This window comes from Nannobrachium achirus, assembly GCF_963921795.1.
Source record: "Nannobrachium achirus genome assembly, chromosome: 4".
In the NCBI taxonomy this organism is placed as follows: Eukaryota; Metazoa; Chordata; class Actinopteri; order Myctophiformes; family Myctophidae; genus Nannobrachium; species Nannobrachium achirus.
The window spans coordinates 70525351-70549690 of NC_137813.1; the positions used below are offsets into that span (position 1 = coordinate 70525351).

General features: G+C 40.1%; 2 protein-coding genes across 4 annotated transcripts in view; one reads left to right on the top strand and one right to left on the bottom strand.

The window, feature by feature from the left end:
• The first annotated feature begins 1467 nt into the window (after positions 1 to 1467).
• Positions 1468 to 12807, top strand: LOC308283904 (Fc receptor-like protein 5). The gene is made up of 6 exons (XM_080724418.1): positions 1468 to 1592; positions 5594 to 5635; positions 6456 to 6617; positions 8018 to 8119; positions 10473 to 10735; positions 12599 to 12807. The coding sequence occupies exons 1-5, from the start codon at positions 1565 to 1567 to the stop codon at positions 10730 to 10732; spliced, it is 594 nt and encodes a 197-aa protein (XP_080580544.1). The 5' UTR covers positions 1468 to 1564; the 3' UTR covers positions 10733 to 10735; positions 12599 to 12807.
• A 7055-nt stretch (positions 12808 to 19862) lies between these two features.
• cog1 (component of oligomeric golgi complex 1) overlaps positions 19863 to 24340 on the bottom strand; it is a 60650-nt gene continuing 56172 nt past the window's right edge. For all 3 annotated transcript variants that reach the window (XM_080724319.1, XM_080724318.1, XM_080724320.1), the window contains exon 17: positions 19863 to 20159. In XM_080724319.1, coding sequence (XP_080580445.1) covers positions 20022 to 20159 — 138 coding nt within the window. In that variant the 3' untranslated portion in view covers positions 19863 to 20021. The remainder of the gene's footprint in view (positions 20160 to 24340) is intronic.

Consider the following 24340-nt stretch of genomic DNA (forward strand, 5'->3'; position numbering starts at 1 on the left):
TATATTTCGTTGTTGTCGGTGGAAACCTTGTATATCCAAAACAGTTTGTTTTGTATTTATCATTTTAAAAATGATTTAAACTAGTGAAAACAGCCGATCTACAAGCACACAACACCTCGCGGTGCGAGGCGTTGTGTGCTTGTAGATCTGCTGTTTTCACTACTTTTGTGCAACGGTCTTGTATGATGAAGCAGGGCTTTACTTTGCGAAAAAATGTATACATTTGAAACTTGGAGATACAAGGTTACTGCCCGACAGTGACGATTTACTTTGTTGGCTGCCCAGCCCCCAAAATGGAACGAAGGCCGACATTTTATTTTCAATTTTTTCCTAAGCGAGAGTTGTCCCGCTTTTCCCAATGGCCAGCACGTCCCTGCTGAACACCCTTTGTACATCTGTGTGTTGGTTATAATAATATTGAACCAATGAAAAGTAGTAAAAGGCCCTTCTGTCAAAACCTCCCAACTCCACTTGAGCTCATTTTCCAGAAAATGAACATTCGGCCCGACAGCAGAGATATGGTACTTCATTGTTGTAATCACAGTTACATCAAAGCAGATGCTTAATGTTAACCATGAATAACACTGCTATATGAAGCCACTGGAGTGCACAGGGTGCATATCAGTTCACATGTGTTTGATGCCACTAAAACATGTTGACTTCATTCATGAAACAAGACATTTTTCAATAGTTTTGTCCACTAGGTGGAAGCATGTATTTTAAGTAAAGTGATTCTGAATGGCTTGAATTATTGCTAGACCTGTAATAGTCTACTGGTAGTATTGTAGCCTGTTCTGTCAACAATGTACAGTATATTTATGTTAAATGCAATAATGTTATCGCTATTGATATTGTTTTTTTATTTTTTTATGTTTTAATCTCTCATCACAATTATCTATCTTAGTTTCTTTTTTCCTAAAGTTGTTGCTGTTACCTTCCCCAGGCCTGTCAACATTGGACTGTCAGAATCCAGGAGATTTATTTTTTGAGGGGTGCGCGGAACTCCCCAACCGGGGTCTGGGGGTCCTCCCCCCAAAACTTCTTAACAGATATATATTTTCCTGTGTTCTGTTGAAAATCGTGCATGTTTGATATATTTATCAGGCTTGCTTTACTAGCATGGGTACAATTTCAGCCTTAAAATGCCAAATGTAGATTTGATGACTGAAGCAAAGTAAGACATCTTTAATAATGACTTCTTATCTTTAAGTCATTACTTAAGTGAATATCTGTATGAGCTTGCATGCATTTCCCCCACCCCTAAAGCGGGGGGGCTGGGGGTCCTCCCCCAGAAACATTTTAACATAGTAGATTTAATTTCCTGTGTTCTGGTGAATTTTGTGCATGTTTGATACTTTTATCAGGCTTGCTTTACTAGCATGGGTATATATCTGCCTTCCCTCTCCCACTAGTGTGTGTGGCTGAGTGTCACACCAAACAGGAAATTGACACATTCAGCCAACAAGAAGTCAAGAAGCAGAGTTTTCTGTATCAAACACCGTAGCTGTCACTCAGTAGCGACTAGCGAGTCAACCAGTTCCCAACAACCAGTCTGTTTGGCAGGATGAAATTATCAACCTACACACTATCATGTGAGTATTTTATTTAAATCTCTTAATTAAATGGAAATTAAAAAACTTGATTCATACTCCATTTGTAGCCTATACCAGGGGTTTTCAAAGTGGGTGCCCCGTCACCCTGGGGTGCCATGACGGCAGTCCAGGGGTGCTGCGAGATAATTTGATAATACTTGAAATTCATTTGGACACTTAAAAATATAGATATTTAGTATAATTTTAAACTTGAAGTACAAAGTTATTTTCAGTCAGTTCTAATAATATATATAATCTCAACGTTTTCCTCACAACATAATGGCTAAAATATGGCATAAATATAAGGTGTTGGGGGTGAAAATTATGAATATAATGTAGGGGTGCCTCGGATGAAAATAATATTTATAGGGGTGCCTGAGCCAAAAGAGTTTGGGAACCCCTGGCCTATACTTGTTTTATGAGTAGGCTACTGCTGCTATAAAGACCTATTCCCACTGGGCCATATAAACAGATACAAAAATAGCTTTCTCCATTCAAGTGAATGGTGAGATACAGATAAAAAATATATATATCTGTCAGAATTATTTTTTTCCACGATGGGATCAATACTATCTCTCTGTTTAAACCAGAGGTTTTCAAACTTTTTTGTCTCAGGGCACCTGTAAATAACTTTCTCACAGCACCCCTGAATTACACGGTTAATTTTTAGAATCTTACATCATATTACGGGCGGTGGAAAAAGTACTCACATTTTGTATTTAAGTAAAAGTATCAATACTGCACTGTAGATGTACTCCGTTAGAAGTAATTGTCCAGAATTCAAAATGTACTTGAGTAAAAGTATGAAAGTATTGGCATCAAAATGTACTTAAAGTACCAAAAGTAAAAGTATAAAATGTTTGAAAATAGCAGATCTACAAGCTCACAACGTGTCGCGATGCGACGCGTTGTGAGCGTAGGCTAAATATGTAGGCTAAATATGCACATCTTTCCACCTGAAATACGGTGTAGTCACAGAGAAATATCCTATCCGTTTCCATCAGAACTGACTGACAATAAGGTTCACCAAAAATAGCCGTTCTACAAGCTCACAACTGTTTTACTAAGCATAGTGAAGTGATATTGACGTAGTGATATTGATGCATTCCAAATGTTATCAAATTATTCTGAGGCACCCCTGGACTGGCAACACAGCACCCACTTTTGGAAACCCTGCTCTAAACTACAGAGAACACTTGGGCTTTTCACTAACACTCTACTTTACACTCATTTTCATGTAAATGTAGTAATATAATGTTTAGATGTAACATTTGTTTTGCTGTCTGCATCTGTCAGTAAAGCACACTTATAGCTCGGGACTTCAGTCCTATAATCAGGGTTCCCACACATTTTTACCAATTAATTTCCAAAACTTCCAAAATATTTAACCCAATTTCCAGGACTATATAACAATAATTTGCTAACGAGTCGCTTACTCCCATGCGCAATGCCCAGAGACAGGTAGTGTATGCCAGTGGTTCTCACAGGCCGTAACCCCCGAAATAATCATATTTGAACTGGGGACCCTGATGAGCACTAAGAGTTGAGGAATTTTGCATAACACGGTTCTATTGTGAAAATAGCTGATCTACATGCTCACAACGCCTCGCAACGCGAGGCGTTGTGAGCATGTAGATCTGCTATTTTCACAATTTCTGTCTCTAATATTTGACAATTTGGCCAATGTTTAATTTGTCATTTCAGAGTTATTAACAAAATCAATTACCAAAGACAATGCATAGCTATTTTTTCCAGGACCTTCAAAATATTTCCAGGAATTTCATGACTGTGGGAACCCTGTATAATTTATATGGGGCCTTTTCTACCGGCAAAGAACCGGTTCTGGTTATTCCTCCCGCCTATGGGATGAACCAGAGGTGAGCTTTGCCACCGAGAACCGGAGTTGGTTCCGAACCGTAAAGGTTGGTTCGGAACTGGAACCACAAAATCCTTGTTTTTTGTGGTTCCAGAGCCAAATCCTTGGCTCTGGTTCAATCTGGTGGAAACGCAAGCCGGTTCACAAGAACGAACCAAGGTTCCCAAGAAAGTTGAACCGGCACTGGTTCTGGAACCGGTTCTTTGCCCGTGGAAAAGGCCCCATATGTGTTCTACTGGGCTTTGCTGATGCACTAAAAACATGCTTTTTTCCTCAGTCAACCTGTCTTTTTACGCATTCTATCCTAGTTACTTATGACTAATATGGGGAAGTTGTACACACCATCTTTGCACTTTCAAAAGCTGCCCAGTCCCCCTGATAAACAACAAATTGCAACAAATTATGGATTTTATTGGGACCAAACAGTCACTGGAGTTAAAAAGTTGGATACAGTTATTAAGTGGTAGTACATATGATATGAGGACTAAAAGGATCACTACATAATAAGTGGGAGACGTTAATTAATGGAACAGCAATATGCAAGTTCAAACTCATTCATGAAACATTGGTATAATTAATATATTATTAATGGGTTAGTGATAGAACGTATCCACAAACATAGAAGCATTCATTAATTTTATCATCTGAACTTATTCTTTGGTAGGCCTACTAAAATGGGTCCCATCCTAATTTACAGTACACCAATAAGACATAATAAGACAGAATAAAGCCATAATAAGAAATAATGTGTTGGTAATTAGAACTAATATATTTGTATTAGACCGAAACAAAGACATAATAACAGAAAGAGCGAATACATTCTACGGCACCGGCACCTGCCGCTAACCTCAGATACCTAAACCTGAATTATTGCTAAACCTGAATTATACCTAAACGATCTGTCTAATAAAATATATATTAGTTCTAATTACCAACACATTATTTCTTATTATGGCTTTATTATGTCTTATTCTGTCTTATTAGTGTAGGCTACTGTATATACAAATGTAGGGTATAGTGTAGGCCTTTGTGAGCCCTGAGACGTGTGTCAAAATTTGGATTTGAAAAAATCAAGAACCTGAAAAAATAGAGTTAGCTGTATATGACTACTCTGTGCACATACCTGTTTTGTGTACAGTATATATTTATGAATTTGTTGGTTATATTATAACCACTCAAATTCAGAAATATATACACATGACCTAGAGCATATTCACATATATGTGGATATAGGTGACGCGTGTGCTGAATACTTGAATTGTTTATAGAACAGGGGTCTTCAACGTTTTCAGGCCAAGGACCCCTTAGTTGAGAGAGAGATGAAGCAGGGACCCCCACCACCTCTTAATAGATTCCATATTGTTTAATTGTTTGACAGCACAATCATCAGTGTATTTTGGATTCATGTCAATTTGTGTTATCAGATATTTAAACACTTGAACCATCAACACTTACTAATCTTTTTTATATATATATATATATATACATTTTTATTTGATTTTATAAAAGACAATACAAGACGAACAAGACAACACACACCAGACTGGAGAGCATACAGTATAAACGAGAGTGGTAACCTATCATACAAAAAATACAAGTCTTATTTAAAAACACTTGGGACAGTTAGGCCTAGGCCTACTTGAAGTAGTGAACAATCATAGCCTACAGAGGTATACGAGATGTACAATATATATACAGTATGGCTACTTGATGTCATGGGCAGTCATACATAGTCATAAAGAGTCAAGATGACCCGTAATAGGACCCCAGATAACACTTACTAATCTTGACCTTTCACTCTGTACTTAATGTGCTCTTTTTTCTCCTCCACACCAAACCTCTTTGCCGAAAATAGCCGATCTTACAAGCTCACAACGCCTTGCAGCGCTGTAGTAACTCTGAGGACCCCCTAGGGGCTCTGGACCCCCTGTTGAAGACCCCTGTTCTAGAAGGTTCTTAAAAAATGCATCTTTTTTGTTTTACTTTGCCAGTACTGCTCCATTACATTTTTGTCGAGTGAAAATCAGTGGCGGTATGGTATCCTTTATTCCAGTAAAGGGGTCATTAAATGAGTTCTCTTCATTAATTCTGTAACCCCTCTCCTCCCCCATCTCTCTCTGCACAGTGCTGTATCTCCTGGTCTGCAGTGGGCCTGCTCAAGCAGAAGGTGAGACCACTTCAAAGCATTGCGTTGTGGGTATAGCGCGCATTGCAAAAACCCATCTGCTGTGTTCTCTACCCTGTTTCTAGGCTATAGTGAGAACAGAGTGCTCTTGTGGTCTCTTCCTGTGTGATACACCGTTAACTGTTTTTTTGGGGGGGTAACAGGTTGCTATAGCAACCACTGGTGCACAAAGTGGTGCTGATGCTCATTTCCTTGTGTGTTTTTTGAAAGGTCATGAACTGTAGAGCAGGGGTCTTCAACATGTTCAGACCAAGGACCCCTTAGTTGAGAGAGATGAAGCAGGGACCCCCACAACCTGTTCATAGATTCCATATAGTTTCATTGTTTGACAGCACAATCATCAGTGTATTTTGGATTCATGTCAATTCATGTTTTCAGATATTTAACCACTTGAACCGTCAATACTTAATAAACTTGACCTTTCGCTCTGTACTTGGTCTGCTCCTTTTCCCCTCTACAACAAAGCTCTTTCCCAAAAATAGCCGATCTACAAGCTCACAACGCCTCGCGCTGCGAGGCGTTGTGAGCTTGTAGATTGGCTATTTTTGGCTAAAGTCCACGGAATATGGACATATGGATATAATAATTATATAATATAAAAAAGGAGAAAAAAACTTTCTATCACTCAAAGATTTGGAGGACCCCCTGTAGTAACTCTGAGGACCCCCTCTGGGGGTCCTGGACCCCCTGTTGAAGACCCATGCATGCTGTAGATGGCTAAAGTGTGGCAGTCCATGGTATACTGGACAGGTTTTGATGTGTGATCATAGCATGGAACTTAAAATCTCTCTCCTTGTTCCAGTGTCTATGAGAATCAGCCCTGAGAGAACCCAGTTCTTTCTTTACGAGTCCATGTCACTGAGCTGTGAGGAGGAAGGAAACCCTGCGCCTGGGTGGTCCGTGACCAGAAAGACCATCGAGGGGGTCCATGGAAGCTGCAACAAGGAATGGGGATCAACCGAAGGTATGTCTGTTGGATGGGCGGGCGGGCAGGCAGGCAGGCAGGCAGGCAGACAGACAGACAGACAGACAGACAGATAAGCCCCTTTTCGACTGCAGCTTTAGCACCGCTACACTAAACCGCACCACATAAAATATATACATTTTCCATTACACAAAAGTACCCCTATTGGCAGTGTTGGGGAAGTTACTTTGAAAGTAAGTGTACAGTTACAAGTAACTCACCATGTCAGTAACTTTATGAAGTTACAGCTATACCCCTGCAGAAATGTAACTTGTAAAGTTCTTTAGTAAACATATAAACATAAACAAAACTATAACTTCGCTTGTAACTTCTTGTAACTTGTAACTTGGGCCAAAAATTGCCCAAAAAGTATCTCAGTTACTTGACGACTTACAGAAATATGAATGTAACTCAGTTACCAGCAAGTTACAGCAAAATGTAACTTAGTTACATAACTCAGTTACATGTAACTTTAACTTCCCCAACACTGACTACACCACACCACACCGCACCACATAAAAATATCTACATTTTCCATTACACAATCCCTATCGGTAAGAAACAAATTGACCCTTTTAACTGTGTTTATATAATACAACTATCCTAATTATAATACACTATAATGGATTATAAGTTAACTGTGATTATAATACACTACAAAGTATTAATGTATTACTATGATAACTATAATACACTACAATAGATTATAATAGTGACTATTATCATGTATTACAACTATATCCTGGTGGTCTAAAATGAAAAGTCATTGAGTGATCAGTCATTATGAAGTGTTTGGCCCTGTTTGGCCTAGCTCAGACCTACTCTAGATTGGATTATTTTTAGTAACACGTTTAGTACCACTTTCACCCAGGTCCTTGTAGTGGAAAACCTGGCAAGTGGCCGGTGTGGAGTGGTGTGGTGTTAGGCCATGTCAGTGTGTGTGTGTGCAGTATTTATTTTTGTGTTGTGCACCAAAAAGGTGCCCAGCCCACATGGACTTACAGGAACATCATTATAAATCATTTCATCGGTACCATACATCATACAGGTATACATTTAAAAATAAAATAAAAACAAACAGACAAAAAGACTGTTTTCCAAACTTTGCTTCAGACATACAAAACACTTTGTCTTTTTCCCAAGCCTTACACACATAATCTGCCAAAAAGAAAATACCTTTACTGAAACAAAATTCAAGTCTTTCATAATCGTCCAACCAAAAAAAGTTAACACAAATAGATGACATTTTACCAAATAATCTGTCTTAATTCATCATATAATGGACAATAAAAAAATAAATGTTTTCAGTGGAATGAAATAATGAATTTGTTTTCAGTGGAAAAGGGGCTATAGATAGATTGAACTTAACTCCCTCTTTCTTTCCATGTCATTATGTGTAGGAGGATCCTGTCTCGTGGAAGTGTATCGTCGGGACAGTGGAGTTTACTGGTGTCAGTCCGAAATAGGAGAGCAGAGCCGGGCCCTCGACATTACCATCTCTGGTACAATCAATATGATTTCCTCTGCATATTCATTAGAATTGTGCACTAGGGCACAGTGGCGTCAGTTCAGCAAAAGCTATAGGGTATGGCAAAGATGGGAGTCCTCATGGAAAAGAGGCATTACATTTTGTATAACACAGTTAAACACGGTTCTATTGTGAAAATAGCAGATCTACATGCTCACAACGCCTCGCGCTGTGAGGCGTTGTGAGCATGTAGATCGGCTATTTTCACAATGTCTGAAAAAAATAGTTTTGTCAGTTTTTCACACAGGTTTCTAAGGTTTCGTGGGCTGGATATGGCAGCCTGGAATGGTTGTTCAAGTGCAGCAAAACTTAGCATGTTAGTAAACGTGCCACAATTAACAATAATGCATTGCACCTGTGCAGCTGACCTGCGGAACCTGGGAATATATACCATCTTGTCAAGATGGGGAGAATAAAAGTGTGGAGAATATCATTATAATATAAAAAGTGACCATTTTGCTAAATTTTGCATTTTTTTATTTGCACTTTTATTTTCCCCCTGGACCCAGGGTATGGCAGCTGCATACCCCTGCCATACCCAATTGACGCCCCTGCTAGGGCATTCACTAAATATTCGAATATCAAAGTCACTATTCGACGTTGTTCACCGAAGTCGAATATTCGCTTATTTTAAAAAGTTTTTATTGTATAGTTTATAAAAGCTTGGCTAGATAGGAAGTCAGAAGAATGAGTTGTCAATGCCCCTGGTGGATGAATTTGTTAATGCTCTATACCAGGGGTTCTCAAACCTTTTTAGGTTGTGAACCCCAAAATAAACAGTAGGCTATTTTGAACTGGGGACCCTGTCAAGCACTTGGAATTGCAGGTATTACATTTAATGTGACTCAGTTCCACAGATAAATATTGTGGAAATAGCAGATCTACATGCTCACAGCGCCTTGTAACGCGAGGCATTGTGAGCATGTAGATCTGCTATTTTCACTATGTTCGCCTCTAGCTTACTTAATATTTGACAGTTTGGCCAGTCCTGTCAAATATTCGAATACTTTGAGGTCAAATAATTCGAATACTAAAAATCAGTATTCGTAAATGCCCTATTGTGCACATGGTAGACATACATCAAACATGCTATCATTGTTAACGCAGACATTCATTTCCATTCAAGAGGAAGCCTATAGAGCATCGCAGTGGGCAGGGTTTACCGTTTCCACTAAAAACTCTCCCGTTCATTTCCTCATAGACTTTCACGGAAATATTTAAGCCTAGAACCAAGCCATCCAGGATGGCAGTGAATCATGACCATAAAACCTTTATATGAAACGAACATTTTGAAAATTGCTAAACAAAGGGTATTTATTAAATGTAGTATATCAAATGATTAAATATAAAAATATGTTTTCACATAGGATCAAAGGTTTTATGTTCATGATTCACTGCAATCCTGGATGGCTTGGTTCTAGGCTTAGCATAATCATTATAAATATTTTTGTAAAAGTCTATGGGGAAAATTAATGTTTTTTTTTTTTTTAGTGGAGCCTGGAAACCACTTCCGCTGTGAGGCTCTATATAGAGTGGTTGTTTTCTGCATTGACAGAGCAATTAGAACAAAAAAGCTTGTAGATCGGCTATTTTTAGCAAATAGCTTTGGTGTAGAGGGGGAAAGGAGCAGACTAAGTGCAGAGTGAAAGGTCAAGTTTATTAAGTAGTGACTGTAAACACAGATTGACATGAATCCAAAATACACTGATGATTGTGCTGTCAAACGATCAGGGATGTAGTGGGGAGTGCCCACACTTCTCTCAAGTCAAGTCAGTTGATATTATATTTTCAGGTCGTTCTGACCCAACAATTGGTTGAAATAGGCTCGCCAGCCGTGCTGAAATGAGCATGACTAACAGCAGATGGTAATATAAGATTTGAAAATGGATTAATTAATTGGAAATATCAGTTTTGGAGCTATTTTGCATGGGAAGTTTGGCTGATGATCCGGTCATCAAATTATTGGTTGAGAACCACTGGTCTAAGGCTATTTCTGCTGCCGCGCAGACCCGTTTTGAGCCAGCGAAAACGTTATGTGCACGCGCACGGACGCACGTGTGTGCACGCGCATTGACGTGCGTGCACATGCACGTGCGAGCGTGGCGAGTGCCCACACTTCCAAATTTAGCACTACAACACTGCAAACGATAATATGGAATCTATGAAGAGGTTGTGGGGGTCCCTGCTTCATCTCTCTCTCAACGAAGGGGCCCTTGGCCTGAAAACGTCGAAGAAACCCTGCTTTAGACAAATTAAATACCGAAATAGTGCTCAAACCGTTAGTCATATCACATAGTTCACATGACTCAACCTGCTGTCGTTTCTAGAGGGATCCGTTATCCTGGAGAGTCCTGTGCTTCCTGTGAAGGAGGGAAGTGATGTCACGCTCCGCTGCTTGTACAGAACCAAGACAACAATGAAACCATCCTCCAACCTCCCAGCTGATTTCTATAGAGATGGAGCCATCATCAGCCGTGAGTCTACAGGACAGATGACCATCCGCGGTGTCTCCAAGTCTGATGAGGGGTTCTACAAGTGTCGTATCAATGACTTTGGAGAGTCACCACCGAGAGTTGAATCTATGTGAGAGGTGAGTCTCGAACGTTCGCGAGATTCTTTTGACATAAAAATAATGTTTGGAAACTATTTTATAAAAAAAAGATTAAGCTTCATATATGTGTTTCTATTCAAAAATGACCACAAAAAGCGTAAAATAATGATAAAATAATCATTTTGGCCATTGTCAGGCTGACTCTGTTTACATGCCTTATCAATCCATATAAAAGAATAGAAGAGGGATGTAAATAAAGTCGGCCTGACAATGGCCAAAATGATGATTTTATCATTATTATAGCTTTTTGTGGTCATTTTTGAATAGAAACAAACATAATGCAGCTTAATCTTTTTTATAAAATATTTTCGTCGGTTTATTTTAGCGTCGGTTTTTCAAGAAAAAGTTGACTATAGCTCCTTTAAACCTTGGGTATTGAACGCCATTGTTCCTTCGAACATCTTCCTCTGCCCCGCAACCCTCTGCACCCCCCACAGGGGGGGGGAGTGGGACTGAGTTACTAGGGCCCAAGGTGGAGGGGGCCTTGATTATTTTATACTTTAACTATTGGAAATAGCAGATATACAAGCTCGCAGCACGGCACTCGGTGCCGCACTGCGAGCTTGTATATCTGCTATTTTTGAAAAGTCGTGAAAGTTTGTGCAAATCTTTGAATATATGTATTTTGTAAGCGAACATTTGTTCAAATTTTGCTTCTGGGGCTTCCGTGGAACTAAATATTTTGAGATGGGGGTCCGACGGTCCGTGGTCAAATACATATCATTTTTGGGGGTCCTTCACATGAAAAGGTTTGAGCACCACTGACAAAAAAAACCTTAGAAGGATTTGAAATATTCAAAGACTTTGTGACACATTTTCACGATTTTTTCAAAATGTGGTGTCAATCATCCTCCTGGTATCCTTATACAGACAGCACTAGAGGTGAGAGAAATATGTTATACAAACATACGCCTTCTTGTGTCCATTATATATATAGTTGTATTTCTGACGCGCGGATGTGAAGGCATTGATTGACACGTTTACTGTGTAAGAAAGAATTCCACTGTGAATCGTTTAGATTCAATTCTAAGATGTTCTTAGTGGGAACACTCACACCACACGTCTAAAATATATTTTTGGGCCAGAAAATAAAAGGTTTCACTGGAAGATTTTCTTTTCTTCTTTTTTTGTTAATCCACTAACAGATCTTGTCAATAGAGAATTCCATCAAGCAGATTTTGATTTCCGGTGAAATATTTTCTTTTCTGGCTAAATCGTATATCTTAGACGTGCGGTGGAGGCTCAGAGTGTTCCCACTAAAGAAAGTATGCTTCCAACTCCATAAATCCATTAGGTGATTAGGGAAACTGTATATTTATTATTTTTACTACAGACGAGAGAGTGTGCAGCCTTTCCTGCGGGCACAGGGCTCATCTGTGACATATAGCGTTATGGACCAGAGCTAATTTAAACCCTTCCAACTTGTTGATTACTCACGCCATGGAGACTTGAGTTCAATAATATTGTTTGTTTTTTCTTGTATTCCTAAGACAAAAAAGGTATTACAATACATTTACCCCCATTGATTCCGGATGGGGACCCCATCTGGAATTTTTGTCTTAGGAATGCAAAAAATACAAAACAATATCAATGAATTCAAGTCTCCATGGCATGAGTGATCAATAGAAAGAAAATGGGGGTGAACTAGTCCTTTAATACTAACATTTGTAGGAACAGGTCAATGCCTTTAAATGTGCAATATACAACATGGGAAAATAGGTCAAAAATATAACTTTTAACCTGGCAATTCTTGTCCTGGATGGCAATGCTATGTGACAGTCTCTCTCTCTCTCTCTCTCTCTCTCTCTCTCTCTCTCTCTCTCTCTCTCTCTCACTCCTCAGCTGCAGCCATTGTGGAGAGAAGACACAGCAATGCAGCATTATAGCCGTGTAGCCAATCAGAAGTGCTGAAGGTGGACTGCCTGTCACACAATCCACAGTCTGACAAGTATGAGCGTGTTGTGTTGAACTCATGTTCATAGCAATTAAACACAAACATCACACAGCAGCAGTGTGAATGTTGAATGGGAATTGCAAATTGTAATGGTTTTGGATGCTAATATATCGTGGTTGTCGGGTGGAAACGGGGGTGTCGCACCAAATTCTGGGCCCTGGGCCCTTTAATTATTGAAAAATAGCAGATCTACAAGCTCAGCGCAGCACAGCGCTGCGAGCTTGTAGATCTGCTATCTTTGAAAAATCGTGAAAATGTGTGCTAGTCTTTTTTTGAAAAGCCTACATTTCCCACCTCAAAACATTTAGTTCCAGGGACCCCCGAGAAGCAAAATTTGAGTTACAGATGTTCGCTTGAAAAAATACAATTATTCAAATATTTGCACACATTTTCATGACTGTATATCTGCAATCTTTTCAATAGCTAAAGTATAACTTAAGGCCCCTCCACCTTGGGCCCTGGCAACTCAGTCCCACTTTCAAAATACTCAATGCAAATCGGCCCTCAATCCCAGTACCCGCTTATCTCCAAAAGGTTAGCCACAACACCACAATACCAGAGGGAGTGCACACAACGATCTGATAACACAAACCCATAAGACAAATATGGGTAAATTCTCCTTCTACAACACTGTCACCCAGGTGTGGAATTCCCTTAAAACATGTAGCTCGCTGGCCTCCCTCAAAACTGCCCTGTAAATTCACTTCTCCCATAGACAGGCGAGAAGTGAGCACACCCCCCTCTTACCTTAGCCCACCCCTTGTACATATAGCGTTTTTATAACTGCGAAGATTTTTGAATGTTTTTTTTTGCTTGCTATTTGTTATGTCCATGAATTGTACTATTCTCCATTTTTGTCTGATAAAATACTCAATCAAATCAAATGAGTACCTGAGAGTCTAAGTCCATATTTTAAAATTTTTAATATAGATTTATTTTTTATTTACCAGACTGTAAACCACAAACTAGAAGTTTTTAATCTGTTAAATTCTTTAATGCACTCCCCTCTCATTTTGTTGAATTAGATCTTTTTTTACTTAACTCACATATATTAGGAATTATGAGACATAATACTCACGGAAAGTGGAAAAAAAGTATGAAGTCCGTACAAGTATGAAGTCCGTACAAGCAATTTTCGGCAGACAAAGGGAGCAGATAACATTAAAACAGACAATTGAACAAAATGAGGGGGGAGTGCATTGACAATTTAACAGATTAAAAATTAAAGTTTGTGGTTTACAGTCTGGTAAATCAAAAAATATCTATATATAAAATAAAATGACTTAGACTGTTATTCATCTCAGGTACTCAAATGTAGTTATTATTTAGTAAAAAGCTCTTGTAAATGTCAATTAATCAACTTCATTTGTTCAGACTAAGTACTTTTCACTGAATGATGTACTATGTGGAATCCTAGTGATTCAGCTCACAATATGCTGCCTGTGTAATACATGTAATTGATTAACAAAATCATGTCAGGGCTTTGTTTAATTTATAGATAGAGAAGTGTAAATGTATTGGCACTGTGATGTGCTGCATTGTTTTCATTGTTAAAGTAAGTGTGATAAGGGAGAGGAGTTATAGGAAGTTATACTGACTGTCTGTACAACGTGTGTGTGTGTGTGTGTGTGTGTGTGTGTGTGTGTGTGTGTGTGTGTGTGTGTGTGTGTGTGTGTGTGTGTGTGTGTGTGCGCGCGCTTTAGGCATGAGTTTGTGGTTGGAACAATGTGCTGTTTCTCGTTCAGTGGTGGAAAAAGTACCCAGATGTTTTACTTAAGTAAAATTATCAATACTGCAATTCTGGGATCTAAAATGTACTTGAGCAAAAGTACAAAAGTATTGGCATGAAAACGTACTTAAAGTAAAAAAAAATCTGCAAAGTAACTAGTAACTAAAGTTTTCAAATAAAGAAAGTGGAGTAAAAGTACAATATTTGGATCCGAGATGTAGTGGAGTAGAAGTAATTGGAAATAGGCCTACTCAAGTAAACCCTAACCCAAATACCGGTACCTCAAAACTGTACTTACGTACAGTAGGCTACTTGAGTAAATAGTTACTTTACTCCACTTTGTGTGTGTGTGTGTGTGTGTGTGTGTGTGTTTTAGGCAGTTTGTGGTTGGAACTATGTGCTGTTCCTCGTTCAGCAACATGCGAGCTTACAGGGTGGATGTGTTGTGTGAAAATGCAGTGTTTTTTTGCGTGTCATAGGCCTACTGGCAATTTTAGTTTTCGATGATCATTATAAATGTGCATGCATGATGTATTCCAATAAAGATTTTTTGAATTGATTTGTAAGCTTCCTGCCTTCCGTCTGTGAAATGCATTCAATTATAACCATTATAATCCGTTGATCTACTGCAGTGGTTCTCAAAAATAATTTTGTGGGGTCCCCAGATGATTAGCTTATTGTAATTATTTTTCTCACCCAATGGTAAACAAACCAACACACAGTATGAGTTTATACATGGTATCTGCACATTTCTAAAGTGACAATTTAAGGACTTTGAAGACCAAACTGTCAAATATTAAGTAAGCAAGAGGCGAACATTGTGAAAATAGCAGATCTACATGCTCACAACGCCTTGCGTTTTTGTGAGCATGTAGATCTGCTATTTTCACAATATTTAGGCTATCTGTGGAACCGAGTCACATTAAATATTATACCTACAATTCTGTGCTTGTCAGGGTGGGTGTCCCCAGTTCAAATATGTTTATTTAAGGGGTCACAGCCTAAAACGGTTTGAGAACCCCTGATCTACTGTATCTATATGTTTTAGTAAGAAAGTAAGTAAACTTTATTTATATAGCACCTTTTGAAACAAGGTTACAAAGTGCTTTTAGTGGAGGTTTTAGTTTGGAATGGAACTAAAAGCAGTAGTGTGACACAGAAGAGGAGAGGAAGTGTTGACAGGATGCTCTGATCAACCACAACAGCACATATGAAAACAAAGCTAGAAAGGTGTCTGGAACATGTGATGTGCTGACAATGCTTTGGGGTTTGGTGTACGTGTGTGTGTGTGTGTGTGTGTGTGTGTATGTGCGTGTGTGTGTGTGTCAGTGGCGTCAGTTCAGAAAAAGCAACATCATGACTGGTGTCCTGCACGCGCGCCTTCGCACGCATGCAAGACACCAGTCATGTTGCCATACCTTAGCACTAGGCATGATACATTTATTTTAAGAAGTAATTCTATTTTCCCCCCGTTTCTACGGTTTCTTGGGCTGGATATGGCAGCCTGGAACGGTTGTGTTCAAGTGCAGCTAAACTTGGCATGTTAGTAAACGTGCCACAATACCTTGTCAAAGTGACCATTTTGTAAAATTTTGCATTTGTAGTTATGTTACTGTAATTTAACAACATAGTAACCAGAACAGATAGACAAAGAGACATTCATGGATTTATATTTAAAAGTAACTTTTATTCCCCCCCCCCCCCCCGCCCCTGGTGTGTGTGTGTGTGTGTGTGTGTGTGTGTGTGTGTGTGTGTGTGTGTGCAGGGCCGCCACAAACCATGTTGGTGCCTGAAGCACAACTGGCTGTTGGAGCCCCCCCCCCCCCCCCCCTTGGCTGTTGGAGCCCCCCCCCCTGCAATGCCATGTTGATATTCCATAGTTGTTGAGCTGGGCATGGATAAGTTACTTCATAAGTTGATTCTTATACTTGCAATGTATCAGATCAGATCAGTTTTATGACCGTTGGATCTCCACTGGGTGAGTGTCTGTGTCTGTGAGTGAGTGCAGAGTCAGAGTGCGTCGCGGACTGCACTGCGGCCCCGCCCCCAGATCAAATGGCTCTTCTTTTTTCTTTTCTCTCTGATTTTTTGGTGCCCTTTGGCAGCGTGATGCCTGAAGCGGCTTCATAGTAGCGCATGTAGCCCTGTGTGTGTGTGTGTGTGTGTGTGTGTGTGTGTGTGTGTGTGTGTGTGTGTGTGTGTGTGTGCGTGTGTGTGTGTGTGTGTGTGTGTGTGTGAAAAGGCACAGGAGTGACGAGAGACAATGGAGAGAAAAAAATCATGTTGCATTATAATGTAGCCACTGCAGGCTCATAGACACACATTTTTGGACATCGGGATGCCAAAAAAGAAAGGATTTTAGACCAATATAATGCTCAAATTGGCAGCCAGATCGTCAAGCTCAAAATTCCCCACTTGGCAGAAGGTTTCAAGCTTGCAGATGTGCTACATTAGATACTTTTATGTGATGTGACGCTGTAGTACGATCAAGTAGGTGTTCATTTACGAAAGGACAACAAGTTAGAAAATGGAGAAGGCAAGACAGCCGACAGCAACAAAATATTCTAAATCCTAACAGATTTCTGAGAACACAAGTGAATCAATGAGTGAGTTTACATTTCCCATCCACTTGGCCAAGCAAAGCGGTCCGATTGGCTTGTTGTCTCTTCATTGTTTGTTGTCTCTTCATGGTTGGTGCACCTCTATGCAGGGGTGTGGCACCACATTCTGGGCCCTGGGTACAAGGATTCACTGCGGGCCCCCCCTGAATGTTCTTCATAGGGGGAGGGGGTTTAACCCATTTAGACTGGGAACGCATTATTTTGTGCTTGACAAATAGCAGATATATATGGTCACAGCGAGGCACTCTGTGCCGCGCTGTGAGCTTGTAGATCTGCTATTTTTAAATAGCTAAAGTATAAAATAATTCCAGGCCCCTCCACCTTGGGCCCACTCAGTCGCCCCCCATTTTTGTGACACCCCTGCCTCTATGATCGGTAAGCCTGAAACTGAAGGTTCTGTGGTGCAAAAACTGTGGTGTGTAATTACTCCTTTAATGATGGGAATTGGAATTATGCGAGCAACAGTTTCTATGTTAACATTTAAAATGTAATGCATTTAATTTCACAGTTAATCGTAGAAAAAAATAAAGCGCACAGAACAATTTAGCCAAATGTAATAAGCAAACAGGTTTAATACATGCTTGTTACAGTGAAGGGAATACTTGAAAAGGACCTGTCAGCTTGTGCCTGTGTGTTGCTCTGCTGTCAGAACACCTCACAGCATAAATGGGGGAGTAAAAGGGATTCAAGCTTAAGAGATGCCTTCACTAGCAGGCATTTAGCAAGAGTTTTCTCCCCCAAGCCATAAGACTTGTGAACTCTGAAAAAGTTAAAAAGTCCCATTAAAAAGTGCATATCACCTGACCTTTCTCCTATATGCTGCTTAAGAATCCTGTGTGCCATATCTCCATGAATCTGACTAGTGTTTTTATTAGGTGGTGTTTTAGTGTTTTTATTATTTTAACTTTCTTTTAACTAGGAGCTAGTGAAACAAAATTTTGTTCATTTATGTATTTCATATGTTGAATGACAATAAAGCTATCTATCTATCTATGAGACCAAAAACAACGAAACTGATACCAGCCGGCTGTGTTCTTCTTCGTGTGCTGTATTTCGGGAGGCTCCGACCACATTCTCCCATGTATCCCTGCGGTTGCATGTGACCGTTGGCAGCCAATAGCATCTCTGATGCCTTTACAATTCTATGATGGCGACACCCATTCCAAGGGGTAGAAAAGGGCCATTTGCGCTGCATAGAAACCAATGGCTTCACATCGTCCATATGTTCTACAGTCTATGGTTTGCATCAAGCGACAGGTGCGAGCATCCGAAGGGTGCGAGCATAGAATGAGGGCAGCAAAGCCGCCAAACTTCTAGTTGCATACATTAGGCCAGTGTTTCTCAACCACTGTGCCTGGGGACCTTTGGTGTGCCCCTGAGAAGGGTCAAGTGTGCCCCTTGAAACTGCTTGAAAGCCAGTATTGTATTTATCATTTTAAAAATGATTTAAACTAGTGAAAACAGACGATCTACAAGGTGCGAGGCGTTGTGTGCTTGTAGATCTGCTGTTTTCACTACTGTTGTGCGACAGCCTTGTATGATGAAGCAGGGCTTTACTTTGCCAATAAACTTACACATTTTTGAAACTTGGATCTAAGGTTTCTTCCGGACAGTGACGATATTTACACCCCCGTATTATGTTGGTGTGCCACATGAAAAGTGTGCCCATGCAGAAAAAAAGTTTGAGAAACACTGCATTAGGCAGCAATCACGCAGCCCGTTCGGCGAAGAACTACTTGTGTTACATAATTCATGTAATGTTATACATATTCTAGAAAATGTTTTTAAATCAATAACCAAAAACTATGCATAGCTAAATATCTTTCCATGATTTTCCAGGACCCTTGATCAATTCCAAAACCTTTCCAGTACTGGAAAAGTATTTTTTCTAATTTCAAAATATTTCCAGGAATTTCATGACCGTGGGAACCCTGGTCTGCAGGTTAGTGGTCGGGGGCTTGAGGATTATGGGCTTGCACAAAATCTGTAATTAATATTTACAAGGCCAGTGCTTCTATACGGTAACATTGGATACAACACACCTGAAACAGATCACTGAAAGAGCATAGTGTGTGAAGGATTCAAATAAAACCATACATTATTAAACAATGTACAACATGTTTGACATGATGATTTTTGTGTGATTGTTACTGGTTGGAACGTTTATGTAATCTAGCGGGGTTTCCCAAAGTGGGTGCCGTGATGCCAGTCCAGGGGGTGAGTTTAGAAACTCTAGGCTTGCTAAGGGAAAACCACGCCCCGGACTCATTTTTGAAGCTTCTGATTGGCTGAACCGGAGGTATGGAGCACTCCATTGTAATCACTTGGACCGCGGCAGAGGTGCACCAAAACCTAAACCTATCCTTAACTCTAACCCTGACCCCAACTCTAACCCTAACCTTAACCTCAGTAAAACTAACCTGCCGACGCTGGTGAGTAGCTAACCTGCCAACGCTGTTGAAAACGGGCACTCCTTCCCTTAGCAAGCCTAGAGTTTAGAAACTCGCATAATATTTGGAATTCATCAATATCACTTCACTATGCTTAGTAAAACAGACCTGATTTGCACTGTACTCGATGACTTCTTTTTCCATCTACGGCCAACTCTCTTCACCAAAAATAGCCTCACGACGCGTTGTGAGCTTGGAGTTCGGCTATTTTTGGTGAACCTGAATTTGTGGTTCAAGTGGTTAAACATAATGTATATGTAAAGTGATTTTCAGTCAGTTCTGATGGCTAACACAAAAAAGCAGAGCAAATATTCGATAAATGACAACAACACACTCAGTGTAATTTCTAGAATTTATTGATCTTATAATCAGCATTGATTAGAATTGCTTGACCTTATTGATAAATAACAGGTGAATAGGTTTGAAATGACATAAAAAGCAGGCCGTCAAAATAGCAGGATATTTATACAAAGGTTCTGTACAGTTGCAGCCACACATATTAACAGTAGTGTTATTTGGACATGCCTGACAGCCAACCCAACTTGAACAATGACGGAGCTGTGGTCTCTTCCTCCTGATTGGCTAACTGCCTGAACAGGTTGCCCGGGCGGAAAGTGTTGTCATTGGCTGGTGTTGACGCGGGAGGAGCCTAGGAGGGAAATGAAAGAAAACAAATTAATAATTGGACATAAATATCGTATCAACCCTATTTTACTTTGTAGTATGACATTGTCATGTGCCAGAAATAACAGATTTTTAAACTAATAGAAACTGTTATTTATTGTAAGTGTCACCTGTACTACAGAGTATTATAATAAGCTTAATAAGCACAATACCATGTTGGTAGAGGTTTGGGTGGTGTAGTTACATTATGATGCAACTCTAAAATATTGAGTAGGTATCTTCAATAATTGGTTATTTGATTCACAACTGATTTCCCTAAAACAATCTCCTCATTAACTTACATTGCACTGACAAACAACAACTCTCAAAGTCACAAGTAACAAAGGAGATTCTGTTCACGTATAAAATTGCTTTGTTTGTTTGTCTGTTTACAATCACCGATAAAGTTACTACCATTACTTTCTTACACACGCATGGAAACACAGTGATCTGGACACAGAAACATATCTACTCAAAACTTCTTCCTGTGAAGTATTAAAGTTGAGTTTTGTCCATTCGTGTGCTAAAAGTGTGACTGGGACCTGCAATATAAGTAAACAGGGAGAGTATTTTGGATGATCAGTTTTTAATTAACAGGAACATCTATTGAAATATCTCACCACTATTTGGAGTTACATCATGGCATGAAGGCACCTACACAACCCAAACCTCTACCAAAGTGTAATTGTGCTTTTATATGGGTAGAATCTCAACTTGAGTTTCATGTTTCAAAGAGGAGCGGGCCGTCAACTTTGTTCTGGTAGCCTATTTAAGTTGAGCCATGAATCCATGTGAAACCAGCTGCCTGCCTGCAGGCTAGCTCCAAGCCAGCAGCATTAGTGCGAGCAGCACACAGTCACACACCCACAGTGCCACTCACAAGTTGTGCGCTGCGCGCGGGGAAATCCTGCTAAGGCAAACGCCGATAAGGCAAACGCCGATTGGCAAACTGGGCAAATGTACTGCCCGGGTCTCCTACCGTAGTAGCCTCCTTTTGTTATGGTGAAATGAATAAAGAATTTTGAGCAATACAATGGTTATATGTCACACTTATTGTCCACGACATTGCAAGCGGCGCGAAGGCCGCGAAGAGTGGGCCAGGGCCGGCCGCGCGAGTTACGAAGCCGTAGTGAATGCAATCGTTATATTTATGCCTGGGCAAGCCACGATAAACGCATGAATGGGATCATGAAACGAGATGCAGCTGAGCTCACATTTCACCATAACAAAAGGAAGTTTAGTACATTAGTTTGCCTTGTCGGCGTTTGCCTTATCAGGACGTGCCCGCTGTGCGCATCATCAGAGAGAGTGCATGATATGTCCAACCCTGACAATTAATTATGAAAATGCGTCCGGCCCGAGCCCGAACCATCGGGTTCCGGCGGGCCCCGCAGGTTTTTGGTCGGGTATCCCAGCTCTAATGCACACCTCTTGACTGAAAGAAAGAAATTAGATAAATAAATAAATAAATAAATAAATAAATAAAGAAATAAAGAAAGAAAGAAAGAAAGAAGTTAGATAACCACTGTTCTTTTTTGATACAAACAGTATGAAAGCTGAGAGGGACATAGACAGCAGGACAACATAGGGAGACATACAGTAGGAACTGAGCTTTTAGCACACTCTACTGGACAAAATTACTGACAAGTGACATAAAATGTATACTTTTAACATACATAACCATGTACTCCTGCTTACACTATCCTGAAGCCAACAGTATGTGAAACTACAAAACCACCATGGTGATTGACACACAGGGATCGTGCCATTTGGTTCATGTGAAAACATATTCTGTCCACCATGACTTGCCAACTCAGACAAGCGTGCCTGCCTGTAAGTAAAGGGACGGCTGTGACTGAGGAGGTAGAGTGACCGTTTGGGAAACGGAAGTGTTTATGAAGGTTGTGAAATATACAAATTATGCCTTGGGATAGGTTTCTCTCTGCTCTGTGTGTTGGTGCGTGCGTGGGAGTGTGATTGGAGGATTACAGGAGGGGAGTGCCAGCAGCAGCCAGTCCAGATTGGTGCCCGGAGGACAGCACCAACTTTAAAAGGCTGTCAGTGAGCCGGCGACAGCGAACGCGTTCCTTCCTGACTCCCAACCCGTCCGTTTGTTTCGCTGTAGTTTGTTGTGCATGTGAAGCCTGAACAGATATGTAGTCGAATGTGAGCTCTGAACAACACTTGATTAAACATGAGCGACAACGCTGTAGCAGTCTGTAATAGTTCGGCTATAGCTGCTGACTAGCACACGCTCGCTAGCCTAGTGTTCTCAGCTACAGGGGGAGGGCTGGTTTTCTTTTGGTTATAGGCTATTGTTTGGGGTTTGTTTTTTCGGTTAAGAAGGGGAAGCTTTTGTCTTTTGTTTCGTGAGTAGGTAAGATATTTTCTGTTCTAGATTGGTTTTGTATTACCCTGTCCTCCTACCCGGAGAGCTTGTAAACCCCTGAGATAAATAATAATTAAAAACTGAAGAGATCGAAAAAGTAAACCGTTTGGACGGCGGTTCTTGGGAGCTGGGAAGGTCGGTTTTCCACCGGGCTTTGATCCCGGGCTCCCCCAGAGTTGGAGCCTGCCGAAGTGTCCTTGAGCAAGACTCTGCTGAACACCTAATTGCTCCTGATGAGGCAGGTTGGTGCCTTGCATGGTTTCCTCTGCCATCGGTGCATGAATACGTTAATGTACAGTACATGCACACTGAAATGTGCATTAGCTTGGATAAAGGCCCTATATAAACGCAAAATTTTACCATTAGTATAAAAACTCATGCATTTGCTGTCAAACCTTACACACGCAGGCTGTTGGATAAGTCAAAACGAGCGACCCCCTCCCCCCAAAAATAAATACAATAAAATCATATTAACATATGTACAGTATACACAGATAGATGCACAAACCCATAGCTTTACATGGCTTTATGGCTCAACACATTATACTAATGTAAGCTCTATCATTAGCAGACCATGAGGTCTGATTTATACAGTATAGCAGATCTACATGCTCAACAATGCATTGCATCACAGCACATTGTGAGCTTGTAGAGACACAATTCATGGGGGGTCAGTTTAACTACATGAGGCTGCCGTTCATTGCAGATCTTGCAACAAAGCTGATGCAAGGCTGATGCTTCATTAAAGAGCAAGGAGGTCATTCATCGAGCATAAAAGCAAACCTTTCTTCTCTCCTCCTGACAGTCATTGGGTCAGATATTAAAGCTGCATTATGAGAAATGTTGATAAACATGGCCAATTATTAACACACAACAAACTACTACCTAAAAAGGTGGTGGAAAGTGATTGTCTTGTTAAAAATACACGTTAAAAATCTCTATATTGTAGTAATCATTACTAGTAGGCTATCGAGTGAACAGGCGTCTCCCCGTTTCTTTTGTAAACAGATAATACATTTTCAGGACGGGTTACCAATGTTATCCAGTCAGGAGATAAAACTCCGACAGGATACAGGATAAACAATTGAGATTTGAAGTGAAGAAAGCTAAATTGAGCAGACAATTGAAGCTGAAAAAATTACTCCCCTGACTGCACAAAATTGGGAGCCCAACTGAACATACATTTGTGTGTACAGTATGTATCAACCCATTTAGAACGGGTACACATTATTGTGTATCATTATTTTATGCTTTAACTATAATTTTTTTTGTTGTTGAAAAATCGTGAAAATTAGAATTTTGACCCGATTCTATAAGTGTCTTTTGAATCCTAAGGTTTTTTGAAAAACCTATGTTTCTATGTCAGCAATCTGGCCAGCCATCGTCAAAGAAAAAGTCCTTTTCACTTAACTGGAGCTCAGTTAGTCTGTTCTTGAGAGACTACGATGTCAGTGGTTCTCAAACCTTTTCATGTGAAGGACCCCCAAAATGATATTTATTTGGCCACGGACCCGCATCTCAAAACATTTAGTTCCAGGGACCACCCAGAAGCAGAATTTGAGTTACAAACGTTTGCTTTGAAAATACATATATTCAAAGATTTGCACACCTTTTCACAAGTTTTTCAAAAATAGTAGATCTACAAGCTTGCAGCGCGGCACTCGGTGCCGCGCTGTGAGCTTGTATATCTGCTATTTTTCACTGGTTAAATCATTCAATAATTCTAGAGCTGGAGAAACAGGGAGACTTCTGCTACTGAACGACAACATAATGATTAC